The sequence below is a fragment of the Populus trichocarpa genome, chromosome 1 (assembly GCF_000002775.5).
Source record: "Populus trichocarpa isolate Nisqually-1 chromosome 1, P.trichocarpa_v4.1, whole genome shotgun sequence".
Classification (NCBI taxonomy): domain Eukaryota; kingdom Viridiplantae; phylum Streptophyta; class Magnoliopsida; order Malpighiales; family Salicaceae; genus Populus; species Populus trichocarpa.
The window spans coordinates 7,161,406-7,187,073 of NC_037285.2; the positions used below are offsets into that span (position 1 = coordinate 7,161,406).

Here is a 25,668-nt window from a genome sequence, read left to right on the forward strand (position 1 = left end):
TTAAATAAAAATAAATAAAAAGCTTCCCGTCACACGAGATAACGAGATAAGATATCTTAATATGTATATATATTTTAATTTTTTAACTTAATCTTTGGTTAATGCTAACAATGTTTTTATATATTTATTAATGTATATAATTCTTGATTAATTTTATTAAAAATATACATTAATTTCTCAATTTATAGTTAAAAATTTTCTTTATATACGACAACTTTATTGTCAACACCTGCGTATTTTTTTAAAGTTGCAAAAATATTTTATTTACACAATCAACGGTAAAGCTAGAGTCAACTAACTAGTTCTATTGTGAAAGTATAACACCCCTTGTGACCTTTTACAGCATGACCATCCCGCTAAAAAAAAATCAGCATCAAGCCTCTACTTTCACTTGTGTGGGGGCTCAACTGCTCTTCTTCAAGAGTTCAGAACAGGTGCCAGCCATTGCCATACAAGGATGAAAATCGAGGAATCTGTTCATGGTGCTGAACATCAAGGACGCAATTTATTTAGACAGCAAAAACCTACCAATGATTTGCTTAAGCATCTTGAATATCATAACATAGGTGATGATCAATTGGTGTGGTGATTTAAACAGTGAACAAAACAACTGGAACTGCTTGCATTATCGTCTTTCAACCAAAAACTCTCAAGCAGCTAGCTTGCAAACATCTAGAAGAATTCATGACTGCTGCAAGTTCCCAACCCCAAGTTATCGAGCATTGGGAAGTGACAGCTAAATGGTTAGTTTCTGAAATCCATGCCTTGAGACCAGGTTAATGATTACCACTACAGCATGCAATTTCATACAAGATCAAAGAGATGCAATTTGAAAATAATTCACCAATAAAATGTGCTTTGGAATAAACAAAGTAATGAATCAAATTTTGATAATCCTTCCTCCAATAACACATGTACAAGAACAAGATAAAAGACACCATATACCCACAAATTGCACAGAACTATTTGTAGTTGTAAAGCTTGGATTTTATGTCCAAATCAGGTCTCCACCACTGGTGAATTCCATGAGCTTCCCTAAAATCCTGACAAGGAGTTAAATTTACAATTAGATTTGCTGAAGGGATGAGGTGGAGTGGTTCTGAATCCCTACCCATGGCACTCATGAGAAGACCGCCGAGAGAATTCTGGGTTGCTAATCTCTCAATAGCTCCAATTCCAATATCATCCATCTTCTTCCTGTGCTCAAGATACCCAATATATTCTGAGCATAAGTGATCACCTGGATTGACAAAGAGAAATGGGATCCATGCAGAAAGAGCAGCAAATGGATCGACAGATCGATTATTATGATAGCTCTTCTTTGTCGCAAATGCAAGTCCTGCTGTTATCACACTGCTTGCAATCCGGAGCCCATGTTTCACTCGCTCATCTTTGATCCTCTCAATTGGGGCAGAGAAGAATGGTGAATTGAAGAGAAAAGCTTGAAGAAAGATGCCCGTCTTGGCCATGGTCTTTCCAGCTAGCAATGCCATTGCCGCTCCCAGGGAATGGCCAGCTAACCAGACATTTGATTCACCTACAGTAGCAACCACATTTCGGACTGCTTGGATAGCAATCTCAAACCGGGATGTCTCATGGAGTCCATTTCGGAGAATGTGGAGGTCCAACTCAAGGTCCCGTGACACAGACTCTGGCTTGGTTATGGTGCCGCGGAAGGCAATTACGTAACGAGGGCTTTCATCTAATGAATTGTGATAATGAGATTTTGGTGGCTTGAATTCATAAATTGCAGCAAAAATGGAGGAATCCACATCATCTACAAGGTGACGAAGCAACTGAAAGTGAAAGAACTCCCACCAAGGAGAAGCAAGAGCTTGGGGACCTTGACGTTTCAGCTGGCGGTCTCGCTCTAGAATGTAGACACCCTGAACCAAACTGGCAGCAACAGATCTTCGATGATGTGCATTTGTCCTGCACAGTATCACAAATAACATTGTTTCCCACATGATCTTGTTTGTATAAACATACTTTTTATCTAATCACTATGTTGCTTAGCATCACAACTATTTCATTAGTAAAGATTAATTAAAACAGTAGGATCAATATGGCTGCTGCATCACATTCATAAGATAGTAATGTCCCCAAAATCATGTGATGTTGTCTATGTACCCGAGCTGGTCAATGCAAGGGGAGAATTATACGAAAGCATCAAGGAGCTCACCAGTCGACAATAGCTAGGTGCAAGGGTCCTGAGAGGCTAAAGTCTTCCTTCTCAGAGGCCATAATACCATATGTTCCTGTAGCTGCTGCTGCTTCTTGATATCCTCCAAGATGCCACTGCATTGCTTAAATAAAAACCAGTGAGTGGTTACCGGTCCAAAACTAGATTTAACAGGCACATAGATCACACGCGATCAGATTCTCTTTCTCTCACAAGAAAGATAACAAATAAGCTAAACCCATCAGCATGTTTTGAGTGGAACAAACTAAGTGCTTAATTTGCAATATTTCAAGGATGAAACTGTTTGAAAAACCATCCAAAAAGAATATTTCTCAATGAGTTTAACTTGTACAGAGTAATATATCCATTTGAAAGGTACTTGAACCTTCTCATAAGAAAGTTTCCCTCTTCAGGATACCTCTTATGTTCCAATAAAAACACAATCACCTGCCATCCAAACAGCAATCATGGTCCATCAAAATCTAAACTTGGGATCAAAATCCTTATCTCCGCCAGCACACAAACTCTTTGACTATGAACCTTGAGCCAGATTCAAAATTAGAATTTTCCTTCTGAACCAATTACAAAACAAAACTTTTTTATTAACAAAAAAATGCAATTCTTTTTTTTAAAAAAAAGAGATAAACCAACCTGAATTAAAAAAAATATATTTCGTTTCAGATAAAACTTTAATAACAGCCCATCACGACATGATTTCTAACATAGCAAAAGAATGAGAATGTGCATCCGAATATTCTATCTTTGTAACAAATGAAAGAAAGGCTACAGGAGAGAGATACCTGGATTTATTCAAAGGAAGAACAGATCTGATGGTATGATATATTGATATGGAAAGAAAGGCTTTTTTTATTTTTTATTTGGGGGGTCCTCCCTCTGTTTCTATTTAAGGTGGAAGTTGATGGGCGTTAATAGAGGTTGGCGGTGACATCACACCATGTGTTAAAGAAAGAAAGACACTTTTAGATAAATGGTGGATTTAAAAAAAAAAATATTAGCACTGTTTAAAAAAATAATAAAATAATAATTTTTAAAATTTTAATGCAAAATAATTCAATTTAGGTGTTTTTTTTTAAATTAAATTCCAGAAAAGTGAATTATTTTCTGATGTTTGGTAGTGTAATGAAAAATAAGTTGAAAATATTTTTCAGTGTTTGATTATGTCATGAAAAATGAGCTGAAAAATAACTTATTAATGTTTTTTTTTTCAAATTTATTAAAATAATGAGGAACAAATCTTACAAATTAAAAAGTTGAATGAGAAAGAAATTGTAAAAAAATATAATTTCATAAATTATCTCAAATAAAATAAATAATAATCAAAATAATAGAGATCAAATCTAACAAATAAAAAAATTAAAAAATGAAGAAATTAAAATAATAATAATTATCATTTCATAAATTATTTCAAATAAAATAAGTAACGATCAAAAGAATTAAGACCAAATTTGATAGATAAAAAATTCAATTAAAAAATGATAAGGAAAAAGCAAATAACAATTATAAAAATAAGGACCAAAGCTAATATAAAAATTAAATTATAAGAGATGAAATTGAAAAAAAAAATATTAAAAAAAAATATAGCAATCAAAAGTTTGAGGACCAAATTTGATATAATCAGCAAATAATATGACATTTCTAAATTTTTCACAACTTCCGGAAAGTGTTTTCCGCCCAAAATAAAAGAAAAACACTTTCCTGGAACCAAGCTAAATTTTCTTTTGATTGGAAAGTGTTTTTCGTTGACCAACTTTTCTAATGACAAACAAACACAGGAAAGTTTAGAAAGCGATTTTCAGGAAACCGCTTCCCATTAAACAATTACCCCCTTAATATATGTCAGGATGAAAAAAAAAGTTAAAGTATTGTTAAATAAGCTACACGAATTATAATGAAAATAGAAGAAAGAGAAAAATTAAAAAAAAAAAAAGAGAGGAAGGTAGGGAAGACACATCTAAACTCTGATTACAATATTATTAAGATTATTAAAAAAATCTTGATGAGATAAATTCAATAATAACAAAGAAAGTTAACAACGATGACTAGAGTGAGCTGCACTTCCATCCAAAAGCAAGTGAACAATTACAATGAGGAGAAAAAAAAATTTAAAAAGAAAAGGATCTTGAAGTCACAATGAAACTTCTATTAAGACATTAATGGTATCATTGAAAAAAATCTTGGCGCGATAAATTCAACAACATCAAGAATGATCTCCAACGGTGACTAGAGTGAGTCGCACTCTCCTTCCAAATGAAAGTGAGTAGTTATAATGAGAAGAGAGGAGAAAGGGGGACCCTTAAAACAAATCAAAAGTTCAATTATGCCATCATAATTATCATACAAAAATTCTCAACAAGATGAATTTAATTACGCCAAGAAAAGTCACTAATAGTTACTAGAGTGAGTCGCACTCTTTGTTTAGCTCATTTGCTTTTAGATGACGTGTATGGTCAACTCCAGTCACTGTTAATGATTTTTTTTAAGTGTTGTTATATTCATTTCATTGAGAGCTTTTCATTAATAGTAGTGATGTTATAATTAAAATTTCGATGTGCTTCTAAAGTTTCTTCTTCTTTTTTCTTTTTCTCTTCTCATTGTAATTTATATCCATTTAATAATTTATTTAATTGAATTCTAAAATGAGTTTTTTTTATGTTTCTTTTCTTATCTTTTTCTTTAAGAAAATATAAAGTTAAATAAGAACGCTAACACCCAAACCTCTCGGAGGCTATGACCCCCTCAATCTCCCATGTTTGAAACTAGGATCACAAGTTCCTGCCAGTAGCATGGAGGAATGATGCCATTAGTAGTTCTTGAAATTTTAAGTGGATTAATTTTTGACAGTTTAAAAGCTAAATATCACCAGCAGCATCTAACATGGAGAGGCTTATTTCTGCGGTTGCAAATATGTATCTACACATCCTTGCATGTTCAAGATGAAAAGGTTATCATGAAGGCATGTAAGCAAGTATCTCATAAACGCTTTTATTTTTTATTTTTTTAACTAATTAAATATTATAATTAAGTCGTAAATAATAATATATCATAATTAAAACGAAAATAAAATAAACAATATAAAAATTTAAACATCTTAAAATACATAGTTCAAATAAAAATTCAAACATGATTTTAACTTAACAATACAATACAATTATATCCATAAAATTCTATTGCCTAAAAAATTAACAAATTTAAAACAAACAATGTGTTAATGTATCATATAAACTAAATACTCATAATCTTCATCTTCCTTGTAATTTCTAAGATATTCATTAAAATTATTATTATCTAGAGAATTATTAGTACAGCTAGTAATACCAACATCAAAATCAATTTTATCAACAATATTTGACTCAAAACTGTTCTAATGGTGTCGGTACTTTTTTGGATGGTCTAAGGCACAATTTGACCACCAAACATGAGCTTATGAACATATCTTCATTTTTCTCATTTTATCCACCTCAAACTCGAGGATTTTGGTCGCTAAAAAACATCACTGTCAGAGCGAGAAAATTTCCCCTCCTTCCACAATCAACATCAAATCCAGCAAGCAAGAGAAATCACTTCAAACTTTTTTAGTTGTATCTTTCCGAACACCGGTTAAATGCAAGCCCATTGCTTCCTTAAAATGCAAGAGCAACTTATCCCCAAACCAACCACTTTCAAAGGGTTTCTGTCTAGACCCATTTCTCTAGGTGAAACTGACAGTCCTTTCTTGTATTCCCCATATTGAACTATTTATGACCTCAAATCTACGAGCAAGCATTTATACTTCCTTTAAACTCAATCATAATTTTGCATAATTTTGACTGCATTTATCAATTTTGCACGAATCATGTCCAATTTTACTAATAAATGTAAAAAAAAATTACAAATCAATTTGACAACAATGCATGTAAGCATAGGAAACTCGTAAAAATATACTCAATCCATAGTGATAAATGGTTACGGCAAAAGCAACAAATATTCTCCTATGAAGACAAATGAACTTTTTGTTACTTCTATAGCGTGTAGAAATACAACAAAATATTGCTCCCCATCTTCCCAAAACACAAGCCATAAATGAAAGAATGACACAGCCATAAAGCCAAATTCTCGTACAAAACAGATGGATGAGTCAAATGCTGCTGATCTACTTAGACCAAGCAACTGCATCAATTTCTGCTTGTGCACTCCTGTACAACTCAAGTCTCTTTGCAATGGCAGCACGGCGCTCCATGACTGCAGGATCCTCGTTCAGTAATGATGACAATTGCTTTTGCTGCAAAGATCAATTCAAAAGTCAATTGCATTCATCATCTGATATCAGCAACAGCATCAAATTTGACCAGGAATAAACATAGATAACAATTAAAGAAGATTTTCATTCCTACCTCCAGTTTTCCCAACTCGGTGAAGAAATGGTCAAGCAGGCTTCGCTTGGCCTCACGCACTTGACAATAAACAATGGACTTTGGAATGGAGTTACGTAGACTTGCACAGACCATATTGACATAAGACAAAACAGTAGATCCTGTTCGCATATTCCAATGAGAACTCTTAAGATCAGCAATAGTGACTAGTGAATCAAGCAGAAATGATACCCTGACCCACCTTTTTTTTAATGCAAAAATGAACTCATTAAACTTACCAATTCGTCTAAGATACGAGTCATTATATCTATCAAATATAGAATGGGTAGGGTTGCCGCATATTCCAATGAGAACTCTTAAGATCAGCAATAGTGACTAGTGAATCAAGCAGAAATGATACCCTGACCCCACCTTTTTTTTAATGCAAAAATGAACTCATTAAACTTACCAATTCGTCTAAGATACGAGTCATTATATCTATCAAATATAGAATGGGTAGGGTTGCCACCCTTGTCAACATCCTGAGGAAGTTTCCGGAAAAAGTCCACTGTCAGGTAGCTACACTCCATGTCGACTAGCTGAAGCGTTGCTTTCTTGCTTGTATCCTTCATTCTATCAAGTGACTCAATAGCAGCATTACTGACCTCTACTCTAAGAGCAGGATACTGCTTCAACTCCTGAGAATCATCAAAAGCAACATTATCCAACAGCCCAATGGGGACCCATGACATATAGTGCAAAACCAGGCTAAAGCATCTGAGGTAATCAAATACTCAGGAAAATGGATAAAACACTAGAAGAGGAGTGAGTTTGACTCAATCTTCTTTTAGCAGCACAAGTTTTCAACTTATTGAATATCTTGAAATCAAATGCCTACAAAAAACAAGGTGGAGAATGATTCTTGAAATCATATTATTAGAGCACATCCACAATAAAAAAAAATAGATGTTTCCGATTGATGGACAATGGTAAAACAAGAATTTTTGCTGGAGGTCCATTACATGTTGCAAGCTGAGAGAAGCAGGCACTTTCCGCCATACATTCAAAGGCATCAGTCAATATTTTGCTTATTACTTGTAAAGTGCCCTGTCAGGTTCTCAAAAGCCTCTCTCCTTTTCATCCCTTTTTCCCACCTTTTCAAATACTCCTAGGTAACAAATTCTCATACATGACAAACTGAGTTTGAAGATGTATTCATTTCTATTTTCCTAGAGAGTAATGCCTTATTTCACTGACTACACAACACTTAATACAACTACCAAAAGGTAAAACTTCTAGTGTGCTGCAATGTATTTAGCCTTACACACACAAGCATTTAAAAGAAAAGGGGAAACTGCCAGTGTACGTAAGCATGCAGGAACTTTACGAAATTCAATTCAGGGAATGTAAGCCCCTTGCTCACGTGCATATGACATATTAAGAACCTCTTTAAACCTTGCGAACAAAATGCACCAAGAACAAGGATTTTGTAGAAGCAATTAGACTTCAAAATGATACAAACTTACTATAGTCTCATTGATAGCCTTGTGAACTAAATCCTTCAGAAGGCCATGAACCTGGATTATAAACAAACAAGCATCAGCTAATTGAAAAACATGCAATCCACGAAGATTCAGAAACTGCAAATGAAAGAGGAAAACGAAAAAAGAAAAATCAGTCACTCCTGCAGAGAGAAATCTTTGCTTTCTCCATATAGAATTTTTCCCTCCAGAAATCATATGGGACCCTCTTCCCTCCCATCCTTTCTCTAAGAAGAGAGGACCTGCCCTGATTGGAAACCGTGTGCAGCCAGCCTCCCTCTCAAATTTTGTCTCTGCCCCCTGATTTCATAGGGAGAATTTTTCCCTATGAAATCTTTGCTTTCTCCATATAGAATTTTTCCCTGCAGAAATCATATGGGACCCTCTTCCCATCCTTTCTCTAAGAAGAGAGGACCTGCCCTGATTGGAAGCCGTGTGCAGCCAGCCTCCCTCTCAAATTTTGTCTCTGCCCCCCCTGATTTCATAGGGAGAACCACATCCCCCTCCCCTTGCCCCTCCTTACCTTTTGCATCTCAGCCTGGTAAAACAAGCCAGTCCAGGCCTGTTATAATGAACATAGGGCCTGGCTGACCAGCAGCATATTATGGAGGAAAGTGTTATCTGGAGATTGGAATCCCTATTTTGCACATGAACTAATTCCTAGGGCCAAACAAAATCAGCTTACAAAACAGGTTCTGAAACAGATATTTAGATCATTTGCGTTGGCTATATCCAAGATACAGTTGAGTATGATACCTAAAGGTACTTCAAACTTTTTCACCCACAATAATCTCATATTAAGAGATTCTGAACAGTTAAGTTTTGGGCAAACATATGGCAGCAAAGTCTGTACAACATCAACTCAACTAAAGCCACATTAAGTAGGAAGCAGCAGAAGAAATTTAACTTTCCAATCATGCCAAGGAAAGTCCAATAGTTTTTAAATATCATGCATACCGCATCAACAGCTGCCTCAGCAGGACCTCGGATAGTAACTACAGAAGATTCAATGAGACGACGATATCCTTGTTCAGGAGCTATCAAGTGAGGCTGATATCCATCAGCTTCAGTGATCAATTTCCGAATATTTTCCATTGAAAGTTGCTTGTCAAACTGTAACCTTTTTAGAGCAGCAGGAAGCTGGTTATCGAAAACATTGTAAATTTTATCACCACCAGGTCGGCTGCAAACAACAGTGAATATATCAAATCAAATTGCTTGCAAAGATAAATTGACAAGATATAGAAATGCACCACAAAATCAAGCTGGTCAGACGCAAGGAAACAAACAAAGCACAGTACATACACGCCATCAAGATGCTCTTTGTATATTTGATCAAAAAGGCGGCAAATCTCCATGATTGAGTACATCTTTCCCTGCAAGTTAAGCAATGATAATTAGTGATTCATATACATGCACAGAAGGGGGAGAAGGAGGGAGATTCCTTAAGATACCTAAAGGTTGTTAAAATATGTCCAAGTTAAAAGCACACTTACTCCAGCATCCGCAGCAATAGGCTTTCCAAGACGACTCAATTCCGTTTCAAGTTCAGCAATTGTTTTGTTGACAAGGGACTGAATGCCTGGAATTTTGGACTTGATTACAACTTCCAAATGCTGCAGTATTAACCATTAATAATTGGGTTATTACAATAACAGTTGAAAGTATTTCAAAATATATGGAACTTGGACACATATGAAGTAAAAGGGAAAGAACAGAAAGCTCATCACTCACCTTTGACAGCATCTTTGCTAGATGCTCTGAACCCATTCTGTGGGCAAGGTGCTTGTATTCTGGGGTGCTGGAAAAATACTCGCGTTCTCTACGCCGAGCAGCAATCATGTCCACATTCTTGTTAATATCTGCTTGTGAGCGGTTCACCACACCGACCCAGGGAAATTTTAGGCGGTAAGATTTTCCTTCCAACATCTACAAAAGCAAAACAGTAACTCATGATTGTCATGATGCTGAAGGCCTGTAACATCTCTAATAGAAAAAGAAACATGCATCAAAATTGCAAAACATGTAGAAAGCAACATGAAGCAGGGAATTTGAGGATTACACAGCCAAGTATAAGAGATTTTGACTATTTTCAACTTTTCAATGATGGGAACTTACGGCTTCTGTTATGCAGGACACCTGTGTAATCCTTAATGACCAAATGCTTACCCAGTTTTATAGCCAGGTAGTTTAGAATAAGATTAGTTTTTTCTTTTTAAGATTTCTAAGTCTCAAGATTATTTTTACAAGTCGAGGCTTTTTTCTGATAATATATATGTAATCTAGTTTCTTAAACGTCCAATGATGGATTAGAGCATTAGTTAGTTGAAGGCAAGCATATCTAGTATCTTTCTTCATTCTCCAAGAACAGGAGCTACAGAAAGCCAGGTTAAGCTCACAGTACAGGCCGCTGCCGTCAATTAAACCATCCAAACCTAATCCTTACTTCCATTGAATGAACCATGAAATCCAACTTCAAATCTGATAGTTAGCTACCCCAGAAAACCTGAAGCCTATATCCTAATTTCCTGCCACTACAACACACCCAAAAAAGAACCTTTTCAGCCGCAATTCCCTTTATAAACCCCCAAGTAAAATGTGACCATGAATCTCCAAGTTTATCAAGCTACAACCCACCAAAAAGCATACAAAATCAGACCACCCAAATAAGATAGCATGTCATCCACTGAGAGAAATTGCTTGATTAGGAATTAAAATTTCCAGGAAACAAGGAGAAGTAGGTGTTGAGAGGAGAGTGTTCATCAAATGAATTAACTTTCTTGAACACAAGATCACTTGTTACTTGTGTAAAATGTACTGACAAACATTTTCTAGCCAAATTCTAGTGAACACTGTCAGCATCTATAGGAGCATGAATTTTTATACTTAAAAACATGCCAGGTTGCATATAAGTAGAAGCATCATTTTATCTCTTGAATGCTATACAAAAAAAAAAAAAACACTAATCCAACTTACATCAACTGCATCAGTACCCTTATCCATAAGATCGATCTTTGTCAAGACTCCTAAGGTCCTCTCTCCTGAAAAAAAAAATATAAGAACCAGAACATCTAAGGAGTTATATGAACTAAATGTTTGGGCAAGCAATGAAATAACATAGATTTTGATGTTTTGATGTCAAAGTACAAATATTGCACAAGATTACCTGTAGGGTCCACTTCACGAGAGATTTTAATAGCATCAGAGGTAGCAAGATCTTGATTGGCGGGTGAAATTGCTAAAATTATACAGTTGGGCTGCATTAAATTTGAGCAAACAAAATAGCGTGACTTTGCTAAGTTTCATCATATCAGAACACAAAAGAATACAATAGCATAGAAAATGGCAGAATTTAAAACATGGTCCTGGAAATTTTCCAAGAATTATTTGCCGGCTAAGCTGAGAAATATTTTGACAAAAAAGTTAGCATCTATAGAAGTGAAAATATCCAATTTACACAACTATTCTCATAGGATGCAAAGAGCTTGAGTAATGAAATGTGCATTACCTTCTCGATATAAGCGCGAACCATGTTTTCAATATCTTGCACAATACTGTCTGGTTGACCCTCTGCATTTCAAAATAGATATTGGATATTCATACTGTTCAGAATATAACCTCATACTGATCTATAAAAACAGCGGCAAATAAAGGAGGATACTTTTTTACTTTATGCTAGTTGATTCTCAGGAAAATCTTAAAATGGTCAAACTGTTAAGTGAAAATTGAGTTGATATGAACAAAAATATTGAAGTTCAAAGGTTGCAAGCCCTGTTGCGTTTATTTTCCTTCGTCTTCTCAGCAATGAAAAGAATAGTAAAGAAGAAGGTCCCCGGGTAACCATCACGCAAGATAGAAGCACAAATGCACTTACCAACTGCTACTTTAGTAAGCCCAGGAAGATCAACCAATGTCAAGTTGACAACTGCCAAAATCCAAAAAAAAGTCAAGCAAATTCAGAAATAATGAAAAGGAAGAAAAAACTTAAATGATTGTAAAATGTGGCTAAACGCAAATATAAAAGGCATCTGAAACATAATCTTGTTTCCATACGGGAGATACAAAACCAAAGCAGGAGCTAGATAAGGATATTTCAAAGTGAAACCAGACTTACCATTAGGAGAGTAAATACTGAGATGAATTGGAACACTTGAAATTTGCTTTGATCGACCAGTCTCTCTATCAGTCTCATCTTGAATCTCCCTCCTCACAGCAGCTACACACATAAAAGCACCATTAACAACCATAATTCAACAATTACCATCCAATCAAACACAGACACGATAACAACAAGAAACAAACACAAACTCTTCAAAAAAAAAATCCTAATACTAACTATACATAAACAACACAGCATAGATAAAGAAATGTACCAAAATCAGTAAATCTTTTCCTTGGGAGATGAAGGAACTCGGCATACTCTCTACTTCCTTCATCGATCTTATGAAGCTGCAACACAAGTGGCCGCCGCGTAACGATACCTATAGGGACAAACAATCACATCACTGTCACGCTCCAATTGCAGAAAAACCCTAAATAATTCGGTAATTAAGTCAAGGTACAGAATTGTAAGCTAATTACCGGATCCACGAGGCAAGAAATCCTTCCCTACTACACTCTCCAACACCGATGACTTCCCCGAACTCTACAAAACAGAAACAAAAAGCTATCAGCCAACAAACATCCAGGTCACAAAAATTTGATTAGCTGAAAGTGAGAGAGGTAGATCTGGAGGAAAACCTGGCCACCGACGACGGCGATGGAGGGTAAGGAGTCCCACAGAGTAGGTAATGCACTAGCTTCACCATGATCACCAAGAGCAGTGCAAGCTCTTTGAATTTTATTTACTAAAGTAATCAAGTTCTCCATCAATTTAGTAGATACGGAGATCGGTGACGGTGATTTGGTAGATCGAGGCTGGATCTGGAGGAAAAGGTGGCGTTTGAGAGAGGATGGGATCTGAGCTTGAGTTTGAAGTTTGAATTTTTTCTTCTTTTTGTGTGTGTGTTGGGATGGTAGGGAGGAGGAGGAGGAGGAGAAACGATTTATTTAATGGTTTTTCAAATGGAAAGACACTTTGAGAACTAGGGAGGTTGCTGCTGCTGTGCTAGATTCCAGTTAAAAATATATTTTACGACGTTTTCTAGTGCCTACGAGATTTAATTTTGCTTTCAAAAAATTTAAATTTTTTTATTTTTTATTTTAAATTATTTTTTTATTTTAAAATAATAAAATATATATTATTTCAATATATTTCAAAATAAAAATACTTTAAAAAACAAATATTATCATAATATCAAACTGACTGTATACATACATCTACATATTCTACACCATGCACATTGTATTTCAATAATGTTATTGTAAATATTTTTAGTTTTAAATTAATTTTTTTATTATTTTGTTAGTAATATCAAAAATAAATTTTAAAATATAAAAAATTTATTTTATTATATTTTTAAATAAATAATATTTTAAAAAATAATATCTATTTACTCAAATTCAAAGGTGTGTTTTGGCTTTTAGTTTAATTTCTTTAACTTAATGGGCACATATATTTTGTTTGGGACTCACAAGAGACTCTTTTTTTTTTTTTAATTCATGAATAGTTATAATAATAACAATAAATACAGCAACAAAATCGTTTCAGGGAGTTGAAAGATGTTTGCTTCGGATTTCGCTTTAAATCTTTCCTGATTAAATACCTCATCGATGATTTAAAAAAAAATCATAATCTCAAAAGTAAATAATATCTATTTACTCAATTCCTGATATTGGAATTTAATTAATATCAAAAGTAATTGTTTATTTTTTTATTTTTTGGTTCTACATAAATAATATCCATTAGTGGAGATAATATATTGCACGTAGTATCGATAACTCAGTCGAGTTAATAAGAAGAAGGAGAAATTAAATTAAATTAAGGAGTTTAGGGGACAAAGCTTAACTTTAAGCGTCATTTATTTATTTTACATAATTATCTACGGAATTAAGTTGGAGTCGGAGTAAAATCAGTGTTAAGTCACCGGAAAGAAGACCTGATTTAAATTACCTTTATTATAAAAAATGCCGCCCTGCAGATTATACTCACTACGGACGCGTTTATGACTGTGATTTAATTATGTTTTTTAAAAAATTAATATATTTTTAAATAAAAAATATTTTTAAAAATTAACTTTTACCCAACTTCTAAAAATACATTAATGTGACTCCAAAAGAGCCGTTTCTCTCTAAATTCGAACCGTTTTTTTAAATAGAAAACGGGTCCAGCATCTTTTGAAGATAGGCAATTTCAACCTTCTCAAACGCCAACGGCTCAAAATAGCATTCCCTGGCAAATTTTCAAAAGAGAATTGAAAGGCAAAATTACTTTTATCAACTTTTCGTTGTTGACAGTTCATAGGTGTGATCATGTTAGATGTTTGAAATGACTGAGTGAATTTTAAGAACATGAGATCAACACTGCACCGTTAATTCCAAACCGTCAATTGTACTTTCCCAAGTATGATCTTGATTTGAGAACACAGTACATGATGAACAAAAACTAATTGGGGTAGGCAATCCATTGTTTCAGATGCAGACCTATTAGCAGTCCACGGTGCCAATTTCTTCTCTCTTTTTTTCAATTTCCTCTTCCCACATTTATTCTATCCAAGATTGGTGTCAATGGTTTGTTTTGACAGGCTCGCTATAAGATTCTCGGGGTATAAAAAAATTATGTCATTTAACTGGAATCGATTTTGCACAGTATTGTTTGGGTTTTTCATATTTTGAGAGATCAAAATTCAAGGCACTATAATTGATAAATGAGAACAAATAAGTCCCTGAAGGAAGAAAAAATGGAATAATCCAAGAGAAGAAGAGAAAAAAAAAAACCAAGAAGAAAATAAAGAGGAGCAAGACTAGTCATTGATGTCACCACATGGAGAAACACTCGTCACGTACCGCCTCTAATGAAAGATACACCTCTAAAGACCAAGAAATATTGTTTTTTTAGATCGAAGGATGTTACATACGCTGCCACAATATAGGGTGTCCTCCCACACATTGGCACGTGTGAAACACATGCTGGCTATTTTTCTTTGCTTGTTTTTTTTAATTTAGTCCTCGATTGTATAAGAACCCATCAATTAAATCTTAAATTTCATCCCACTTGAGTCCAAGCCCTTTTCTTTCACCTTTATCCCTAACTATCCAAATCTTTTAAATTTAGGCTTGAATTTCATCTAACCCAGGCCCAACCGAGAACAGGTTAAGGACAGGTTAACTAAAAAGATAGTTGATCGCCAAATTTAGCTCATTGCAATCGTGCCCATGACCTGCGTCGTAATTTTTGCATTAAACTTGGGTTGACCAGGGGTGATTGGTTATGTCTCTACTCCAAAAACAACAATAAAATATCATACTGATTTTTTAAAAGTTGACCCACATCGGTCATCCAGATTGCCTACAGAATCGATTTGGAGTCTACAGCTCCCGCACGATTAATTTGATGTTCAGCCAATGCAAACAATTAGATCATGTAGGTTTAAAAGTTGACACGCTAGGTTGTTTTTAATAACATTGTCAAAGAATTTCACACGGCCTCGTCATATTTTTCATTAAATATTTTCATCTTCTAATTTGTTTTTACTCATATTAGGCTAAAACCAAGTTATTTTTTGTATGTTATAAGATCACACCTAATGGTTATAAAAATAAGATCACAAAGACGTTACTAATACCTTAAAATTTATACTAGCATTAGAGCACGTACAATGAAACTAGCAAAGAGCTATTGTAGTTACCATTGCCATGGATGGTTGTACCTACACATACATTGCTATTTGTCCCTCTATATCATTAACATTAACAACTATCGTACCTCCTTTTTAGGAAAAGAAAAAAGAAAAAAAAAAGAAGTGTTGCCTTTTAACTACATCTGTTCGAAAAACAAGGTCCACTTTAAAAAATAGTCAATGCTTATTCGAGCCCAAAACTAAGAAGGCAAACCATAATTCAATAGCCAGAGACTAGAAATCAATTTATTGTGGTAGCTTTTGTGATTGTGAAAAAAAACAAGTTTAGAAAAATCATTTTTAGTTGTGGTTGGTTTGATTATAATATATGTTTAATTAAAACTATAGTTGAAATTGTTTTTGAATAAAAATCATATCAAAAGTGTTTAGTTAAAACTATGATGTTGCTAGTAAAATTTTTAAGAGAGTGTTTAAGAGTGTGGTAGCTATTGTTTTTACTCCTAACCACAAATTATACATGTTTGGTTACATAAAAAAAAATACTATGATTTGAAAGTTAGGTTCCACCCAAAACTGAGGTTTAACCTCAATTTAATATGAAGCAGACTGAAAATGTTTTACTAAGGTTAGACCTCAGTTTGTATGCTTGTGTGAAGCTTTCACCAACAACAAAAAAAAAAGAGAAACAACCATTAAAAATAATCAAACCAAAATAAACCTCATTTTCTCATTAGATTTGTTTTCATTTCTCAAGTTACCTCTTCCTTTTTTTTCTTCAAATCTTTGGTTTGTGAAAACAAACCCATTCTCTCGATTGACAATATTCTTACATATCTTGGTAAGTAAACATGATGAGGTTATTTAGCACATTGGTTTTTTTTTTATTTTAGATGTTTTTTTTTTTTGTTCTCTAAAACAACCACCTTTTTCTTCTATGTCTTAAAAATCAAAGATAAAGATCTGTTATATTTTTTGGTATTTCTCACATCATCACGTGTGTTAGTTCTTTTTCCATTTAATCTTTAAATTTTTATTTTCTATTATGAAAAAAGCAAAACCAGCTCCCTGTTGTTTGTTTTTGCACAAGAAGATGAAGACTAGCCCAAAAATTACATAGAAACAGTAGAGAAGGTGTTGATAAGCTGGTAATTTATTTTTTAGCTTCAAAAATCGTTAAGTTATAGTTAAAAATTAATGAACTGTAACATAGGTTTTTTTTTTTTGCTTGATTCATTTACTTTAGATTTTAAGTTTTTAGGCAAGATTTTTTAACTATGATTCCTTGCAAATAACTATTGGCCTGGGTTTTTATTGTTTGATTTGACAATAAATAAGATCTTATATATTTGGGTCTGTTTGAGTTGAGGATATGTTAAAATTTGTTTTTCTATTGCTCCACAAACACATTGTGTTACTCTCTCATTTGGTAAAGCTTTAATTTATATGAGTTTGGACCAATTAATGTTACCAAATGATTTAAATTTGTAAATTGATTCAATCATATTCGGTCATGCAATGTTTTTTTGTTCTAAAATCAACGATTCGGCAGGACATGGGTTGATGTTCGGCAGGAATCCTAACTTGAACGATGGACAGTCCAAGGCATGCAGACACCTCCTCTAGCAGCGTGGAAGTTAGTAGAAGGGACAGCTGGCTTGTTGGGTGGCAGGCTATGGAAGAAGCAGCAGTTGCGGGCAGTTATCGGCAGTTTTCCATGAGGCCAAACTGACCAGAACGTGGCCCATGTCTTAGGAGGCAGTTATGTTGTATTATTCCATGTAATAAACTGTACATAGGGTGTAGCATGCAATGTTCTGGTAGACAACAGAACACTTGTGCATGGCACACACACTAATGGACTTGTGTATCCTTTGTTGGCGAGACTAATAAAGGTTGGGAATGTTTTCCTGTAATATCTTGTGTGCTTGGTTCTGTACAGCTTTGCTTGTGTATTTTGTTTGTCTATATAACGGGAGAGAGTGTGGGAAACCTCTTGGTGAGAGAAACACTTAATTGCTAGGCAAACACGAGTGAGGCGAGGGAAAGGCTGAGTCTAGCGGGGCTAGACTGCCGCGCGAGGTTTGTTTTTGGGATGAAAAATTGACCCCGTGACTTGGAGTAACACAAAACATTCATGCCTGTGGTGTGTAATATCATTGGATTGTGGTTAATGAATCTTTTGTAGCAAATAATCAAATGTGTGGTTGAAATTATTGTTGAATAAAAAGCATATCATAGGTGTTTGGTTAAAACTATGATTGAAATTGATTTTGCTAATAAAATGACTAAAAAGAACATGTATTAATTTCTTAGTTTGTAGTTATATTAATATGCACTGGATTATTAATACATTATAAATACAATAATGCGAATTACAGTCCCACTTTTATTGTCTCATTAAACTTGTTGCAATCTCATCATAACCATAATTCATTCAAGAATGCCTTTGGTTTCCATGGCTTTCCGAACAATGAATCATATCGATTAAAAAATCATCAGGAATAAAAATGGGAAGGGCGATAAAATTCTATGAATGTCACATCTTTCTGCAACTTCCTTCTAATATAGTTATGTATTATCATTGATACCACTGCAATCTAAACTTGTGTTTTATAAGGAAACACAAACATATTTTGCAAAATTCTCCATCTTTTTTCCTGCACTCCAAATATATGTTCTATCACATAAAAGTGTACACAATTGAGTACTTTTTCCTGACTTCGTGGTTGTCCTTACCGATAAAAGTCTGGTAGGTGATATCTCTCATCTCTATATGGCCTTAAAAATCTATACTCTTTTGGATATCCAGAATCGACTAAGTAGCACTTCCCTATAATAACTAATAATGGATTTATAATTTACTCCCTAGTAGTTACAAACCTTCAAATTATTTGCTATAAAATGTTCATTAACCACAATCCAATGATGTTACACACTAGAGGTGTGAATGTTTTGTGTTGCTCCAAAAGAATCATGCTTAAACATCCATTCAAGTGACTTTAGAACAAAAAACATATTGCATGACAATAAACTAATATCCTTTAAAGGATGAAATTGAAATCAATAAATTTAAAAAAAAGATAAAAAAAAAACAAAAGTCAACCAATGTTAACCTCTTAAACCGGTGACTATTCATCATGAGTATGAGACTAATCCTATATAAGTCAAATCATAAAAAATAATAAAGCAAGACTCTAAAAAAATGGTAAAAAAAAACATTAGCTTTAAAAGAGGGAGGGGGGGCGGAAAACCTCATAAACCTAGTCTAATTTCTAAAACTCACAACTCGTAAAATCCTTAAATCGGGTTCAATGAAGAAGCTTAATTCCCAACCAATAGAATTTTGAAGGATGAAATCGTGAAAAAATATCAATTTAAAAAGCTTGTCAAAGGAAAAAAGATAGCAGTAAAAAGAGCGGGGATCAAATTTAATAGGAAAAAACCTATGAAGGATGAGATTGTAAAAAAACAAACCCTAAAAAATGATCCCATAAAAAATAAATAGCAATCAAAAGAGTAAGGACCAAATTAAAAAAAGGGTGAAATTGGAAAAAAAAAATTGTAATTTTATATCTTATTAAAAATACAAAAATAGTAATCAAAAGAATAAGGACTGAATTTGAAAGATTATAAAAAATTAAAAAGGGGTGAAATTGAAAAATATTTGTAATTTCATGGCTTATTCAAAATTAAAAAAATAATCAAAAGGATAGGGACCAAATGTGTAAAGGGGAATAAATTGCAGGGGTTGGTCTGATTTCTTGAAAGGGATGAAGCGGAATTCAAGGTGTGGAGAGAGAAAAAAAAAACATTGTCGGCACCAAACTCGATGCGTGTTAGAGGCACACACCGTCCCATTGTGTCGGGAGCGCTGAAACCTTTCGAACGTTATCTTAGAAGGTGTGCAGGCTTCATATGCTGGGAAACAACCCCGCATGCGTCACCTGAATGGCGTGAGGGTTGTCCACACGCTGGTGCGTGCTATGCACACCCATCAACTTTTTTTAAAATTATATTTACTTAATATTATTTACAATAATGCCCCTAAACAGCCTTAGAATTTACAATAAAATCAATGTAAAATGATTAAAAAAAAAACTTTGTGAGAGAGTTATGTTGGCTTTGTCTTTAAAGACATCAAAGTAATTACACTATTCTAAAAAATTGAAAAGTAAAAAAAAACCTGAGTATTAGGCATTATATTATTTTATACTATAGTTGAATTAGTAATTTTATTATGAAAAAAAATAAAATGGTCAAATTAACCTATAGTCTGAAGGTTTAAATGCTAAGTAGCAGTTTTGTCGTGACAACACAGTAAGAATTAAGAATAGTGCTGTGAGCCTTGATGAACAATAATTTACTTGGAAAAACTAGGTTTTTCAAATTTTTTAATTTAATTTAATGTTTAGAGTATACATGGACTGAAATAATATAAATAAAGGGTGTTAAAATCAGTGAAAGTCATGTAAAAAAAAAAAACAGAAGTCGCCACTCTTGGGCCTGCAGTGCATTTATTTTTTTTCATGAACAGAAGTTCTATATTCGATGGTTTCTTGTGCTGAACCACCTAGAGTAATGTTAAGCAAATCTGCTGTCACGGAAAAGAAGATCAAAGAATCATCAACCCACGTGCTAAATGGACTCAGAAACTGAGAACAAGGGACAGCGGATAAGTGGAAGGCTTCATCGTTAGAACCAGTGAATATTGACACTCCATCTTGAAGATTTTGCTAAAGTAAAATGCCATACGGGTAAAAGTGTTCCGCAATAGGGACAATAAATTGAACCTTTAAACAGAAGAAACCCAGGGCAGCTTATTCTAGGATGGTAATTTCAGCATGTTTATCAGCTAAAAACTCTAAAGGTAAAACTTAGATAACCTAATGCTCTGGACTGGAGGATGCCTTTACAGAACACGAGACAATAATTAGTCTATAATAGAGACAATGGATATATGAACTTTCAGTTTGTGCCGTCAGGAGATCCATAGCCATAAGGGTTCTTGCTGGCCCAGTTCCATTGATCCCTACACATCTCATCAACGCCATAGTTTGCCCTACAAGAAAATTACAAAATTTAAAGAGGAAAATAAAGGAAATTTTACAAAATCTACATAAGATAACTATGCCAAAGCCCCGACCAGCTTTTATTATCCAGATATAGTGCTCATACTTGATTTTCAGAATTTCATCTCATCAATTAATTTATTTAAACTACTAACTGCATTGAGATAGATAATTGTTTGGTTCTTCACACTTACTTCCAACTCAATTCACGTTCTGCCTTCTCTGTTGCTGCATACACAGTTTCAGCATCACCAGGTCGCCGATCAGCCATTACAAGAGGAATTTTCTGGCACACGAAGATGGGACTCTCAGGAAAAATAAGTACAGATATTTCTTTTTGGCAAAACATGGATTAATCTATTTCCAGTTCACCTATCCAGAGAGGAAAAAAAATTCATTACCTATATGATGATTAATTTTGACACAAGGATCCGCAACTGGATTCATTAAAAACAAGGCTCCGGTCAAAATTGATTCATGTTATCCTTCTATAATTATCTATGTAGTCTAACATGGAAACATCAGTCTCTTCCTTGTGATTTTTACAAAGCTCTAAACAGAGCCACATTCCAGGCACCCACAAACTATAGGTGAATGGATTCATCAAGGGAAACCAAAAACCACATTACGTGATCACTATATAAGTAGCATATTTTATTCAAGAAATATCTCAATGCAACAACAGAATCGACAACTCTATGGCAGGGTTACAATTTCCCAGTAGTGAAAAGTACTGCTGAAACTTTAAGAAGGTATAAAAACATTAAAAAAATCCAGTACCTTTCCAGATGCCTTTTCAAATGCTGCGACCATCTCCAGAACTGATGTACCTTTCCCTGTTCCCAAGTTGTACACTTCACAACCTATGAGAGGCATCAACCGGGTCCAATTTTATCAGATTTCATGACATATACTAAAAGCAATAAAAATAATCAGTTCGACTTGTCAACCATTAAGAGTTCCCAAATTGTGAACCTGCAAATTATATAGAAGAAAAAAATTGGGTTGCCATAAAGGAATTGCGCATAAGTTCATACCTATATTAGCTTCAGAGAGCTTACGCAATGCAGCAATGTGCCCATCTGCTAAATCGACAACATGAATGTAATCACGTACCTGGAAGACATAAAAGCCGTCAAGAGGTTTGAGTAAAAGGAAAAGAGTTAACAACAGATGGATTCCTAAGCCTAGTACCAAAACAGAGATCAAGTTCATAAACACCCTTTGATAGTCTTCAACCACAGAAGAGAGATTCCACAAACCAACAACTCTAGGTCCATCAAGCAAAGTGGAAAATACAGATAACAAAACTCATATTATTGTGAGGAAGCCTGACTACCGGAAAAAAAAATCAGCCCTATACCAAGTTCCTAGTTACACAAAGCATTCAGATGAACACAACCATGTATGCGTATTTCACTAAAGAAAAGATCATCCCATTTTCAAATACTTTTTAGCGCTCCTTAACCTGATTATTGACACACACTTTGAAGGTTTCTTAGCATCAACTGTGCCTGGCCAGTTGAGATATTTATAACCTGATGGTATAAACTGACCATATAACTTAAGAAAAGAATGCATGCTTTCAACTAGAGAATTATAGAAACACTGTTATGCACATATGTGAAAAAGGTAGCAAAGGTAGAATGCTGACGATGAAAACATACCCCGGTACCGTCTTTTGTTGGATAATCAGTTCCAAAAACTGTTAGATGAGGCCTCCTGCCAACAGCAACTTGCTGCACATAGGGCATGAGATTATTTGGAATTCCACGAGGATCCTCACCAATACAGCCACTTGGATGTGCACCAACTGGATTAAAGTATCTGAGTAATATGATCTTCCATTCAGAATCTGAACTGTAGATATCGCGGCAGATCTCTTCAATGAAAAGCTGAAAGATCAAACTAGTCAGATGAAAACTATGTCCTAATAAATATTTTCTATGCTGAAATCTTGAAGACCACAAAGCAACAAACTTCAGAAAGAGTCTAAGAGATCAACAGCCTGGATGCATTTAATGAAAATTAGAAGCAAACCTTGGTTCTTCCATATGGGTTTGCAGCAGACAAAGGGAACTCTTCTGTACATGGAACCTCCTTCGGCCAACCATAAACAGTAGCTGAAGATGAAAACACCAACTGAAAACATAGCAAATAAAACCAAAGATTATTCAAGCATGCTTTCACTGATATATAAGGTATCACAGATAACTGCAAAGCAACCTAGAGAAAATTACCTGCTTGCATCCATGAGCAGCCATAACTTCTAGCAGAGTAATTGTTCCAATGAGATTATTGTTGAAGTAAAGCAATGGTTTCTGCATACTCTCACCAACTGCTTTCAGCCCAGCAAAGTGAATGACAGCATCAAACCTTCAGCATATAAACAGTCAACCAAATTGAGAGGACAAAAATTATAAACACATCAAGAGTAACTATAATAGCAGTGTTAGCTGCTATTAAATTTTTTTAAATAAAAAAAGAGTAAAGTCTAATCTAACAACACATATTAATCAAAATATTCAGTGACACTTATTAGTCTGTCATGCACTGTTTAGCAATTCACTAGCCCTATATTATCATTTCAGTATAATTCCAATAACATACACAGAAAAACAATTAAATCAACAAAAAAAAAATCAAAATCAAAATGGTAATCATACTTTGTCTCGGCGAAAACATTTTCCAGAGCCGGCTTGTCCCGGAGATCAACCTGCAAATTCAAGCATAAAAATTCAAAAAACCAGCACCATAATTCACCAATCATAGCATTAAAAAAAAATTATGGCACCCTGTTGTTACGGGTCTTATCGTACATGAAAGTATAAGTGGGCCCATTGGCCCACAGTCTCCACTTCTGTTATCTTATTTCCCACAAAATCATCAAATCTAACAAAACCTAATTAACTCAAAAAATACCACAGACAATCCTAATTAAGCGCGCAATTAGTTAATTAACCAAACAAACCATAACAACAATTCATTAGCAAAAAGAATTAAAAGAAATAAAAATAAGAGCAGTAGATCACAGTAACGAACCTGGTGAAAGACGAGGTTTTTGCCGAAATCACCGGCGAGTTCTTTAACTCTTTTAAGAGCAATATCAGAGGCGTTGTCGAGGTTATCAACAACCACAGTGTTGTAGCCGCCTAATAAAAGTTGCAGCACCGTGTGGCTTCCTATGTAACCAGCACCGCCGGTAACCAGAATATTATAGGCCATTATAACAGCGGTAGTAAAAAAAACGAGAGGGAGGGGGGCAGGAAGGGTTCTGAGTGAGGGAGGGGGATTCGCCTGCTTATATAATACAGGGAGGAAGTGATCACGGGAAAACTGAATTGAAGAGCGTGGTCTTTAAGGAAGGAAGTGAAAAAGGGGAAAGTGAAAATAACGCCACCAAAAAAAATTAAAATTAAAATAAATAAATAAAGGTGGGAGTTTTGTCTGTTACAGGATCTTCGCTTGCAGAATGTATCGAAGTTCTTTTTGAGAGTTTCAGAGAATCTGTTGTATTTTTGTGGATTTACGATAACACCCTTCTACTTGTTCTGTATTTCTTTTAGTGCTACCCGTATTTTTTTATTTTTTTTATAAGAAATAATCTCATGTTCATTTTCGGATGCTTGTTAAATAAACCCTAGATAACAACGCGTTTAGGTGGAAAGGGCGGGTTTATGAATCCTATTGGTGGCTGGCTCGCAAGGAGATCAGGCTTTTATTTTTATTTTTATTTTTATTTTTATTTTTATTTTTATTTTCCTAGGTTGTAGAAGGAAGGAGTAGCTTGGATCCTATTCTACCTAGATTTTAATGGTATTAATGAGATTGTCCGGAGGTACTTTTATTACTCTAAGTCAAGCCTCCGGTATATTTAAAACTGATATATTATAAATTTTTCTTCTCACGAAAGTTCTACACGAGTATAATGTAAGAAATTATTATTCAATAACCTAAGACATTAATTAATAGGTTATTTACAATCAATTCTCCACTATAATTAAATTATTTAATTTAAATTCAATTAATAAATAAGTTGAATTCAAATATTTAAAGAAATAAAATTTATTTTATTTTATTTTCTATATTACTCAAAAATATAATTTTTCTTATATAAAAAAGCCAAGCCTCGGAGGGGTATTTGGACTTAAAATTATATATGCTCACCACCATTGCCCTTGTCTGCAAAGAATATTTGTTTGTTTGCATGGATTCACTCCTTTATTTATTTTTTTCTTTTCCAATCAAGATGGATGCTTTAGTTGGAAAAGTTGCAGCTACTTTTCAAGCCCAGAATGAGTCACGAGACAGAGCTTGAACGAGGGGAATGAAACAGAAAAACAGAGCACTTGTTGCTGCTACTTGGATTTATCCAATTAATTAAAATACGAGAAGACATAAAGTTGAATTCTAAGAGATTAAAATCTTTTTAATATATATTTATTACAAAAACTTTTAGATTTTAAATTTTTTTTTTGCTTTAAATAAATTTTTTTTTATATTTTGAATAATTTTAACACGTTCGAAAATAAATTTAAAAAAATAAAATATATATTTTTTTAATAAAAAAACATTATTCACTGTCACAATCAATTACACAAAGACACGCACCGAGGCTTGTAGCCCAGCGGTGGTAGGGTTTCCTTGTCTCTGTATCCTGGGTTCAAGCCTCAGCGTGCACGTCTGTCACCCTACCTGCCTACTGGGCTTGCAGGGTGTTCAGTGGGCCCGGGAATTAGTCGTGATGCGCGTAAGCTGGCCTGAACATCCTGAGTTATCAAAATATAT

At 34.3% G+C, this 25,668-nt stretch overlaps 3 protein-coding genes across 7 annotated transcripts; all 3 read right to left on the minus strand.

Moving 5' to 3' along the window:
• Positions 1-836: 836 nt before the first annotated feature.
• Positions 837-3,129, minus strand: LOC7472704 (GDSL esterase/lipase At4g10955). 4 transcript variants are annotated; one of them, XM_002299431.4, is made up of 3 exons: positions 2,983-3,129; positions 2,183-2,298; positions 837-1,932 (listed from the first exon to the last, which is right to left on the minus strand). In XM_002299431.4, exons 2-3 carry the CDS (start codon positions 2,242-2,244, stop codon positions 963-965), a joined length of 1,032 nt encoding a protein of 343 aa, XP_002299467.1. In that variant the 5' UTR covers positions 2,245-2,298; positions 2,983-3,129; the 3' UTR covers positions 837-962. The 4 variants fall into 4 exon arrangements, with proteins under 4 accessions (XP_002299467.1, XP_024458580.1, XP_024458577.1 ...); XM_024602812.2 differs by having other exon boundaries at positions 2,183-2,306; positions 2,983-3,115; XM_024602809.2 differs by having other exon boundaries at positions 2,183-2,754; positions 2,983-3,103.
• A 2,967-nt stretch (positions 3,130-6,096) lies between these two features.
• LOC7467082 (dynamin-related protein 5A) lies at positions 6,097-13,188 on the minus strand. Of its 2 annotated transcripts, none has more exons than XM_002299432.4 (16): positions 12,813-13,188; positions 12,654-12,717; positions 12,446-12,553; positions 12,187-12,288; positions 11,947-11,997; positions 11,581-11,642; positions 11,239-11,329; positions 11,049-11,113; positions 9,807-10,001; positions 9,569-9,688; positions 9,378-9,448; positions 9,030-9,255; positions 8,058-8,108; positions 7,001-7,229; positions 6,574-6,713; positions 6,097-6,461 (listed from the first exon to the last, which is right to left on the minus strand). In XM_002299432.4, the coding sequence occupies exons 1-16, from the start codon at positions 12,939-12,941 to the stop codon at positions 6,333-6,335; spliced, it is 1,833 nt and encodes a 610-aa protein (XP_002299468.1). In that variant the 5' UTR covers positions 12,942-13,188; the 3' UTR covers positions 6,097-6,332. The 2 variants fall into 2 exon arrangements, with proteins under 2 accessions (XP_002299468.1, XP_024443056.1); XM_024587288.2 differs by having other exon boundaries at positions 6,574-6,793; positions 6,964-7,229; positions 12,813-13,176.
• Positions 13,189-20,484: 7,296 nt separating this feature from the next.
• Positions 20,485-24,358, minus strand: LOC7467083 (UDP-glucose 4-epimerase GEPI48). The gene is made up of 9 exons (XM_002299433.4): positions 23,923-24,358; positions 23,547-23,596; positions 23,121-23,256; positions 22,921-23,022; positions 22,548-22,775; positions 21,918-21,996; positions 21,661-21,743; positions 21,075-21,166; positions 20,485-20,870 (listed from the first exon to the last, which is right to left on the minus strand). The coding sequence occupies exons 1-9, from the start codon at positions 24,103-24,105 to the stop codon at positions 20,777-20,779; spliced, it is 1,047 nt and encodes a 348-aa protein (XP_002299469.3). The 5' UTR covers positions 24,106-24,358; the 3' UTR covers positions 20,485-20,776.
• Between the last annotated feature and the right edge of the window lie 1,310 nt (positions 24,359-25,668).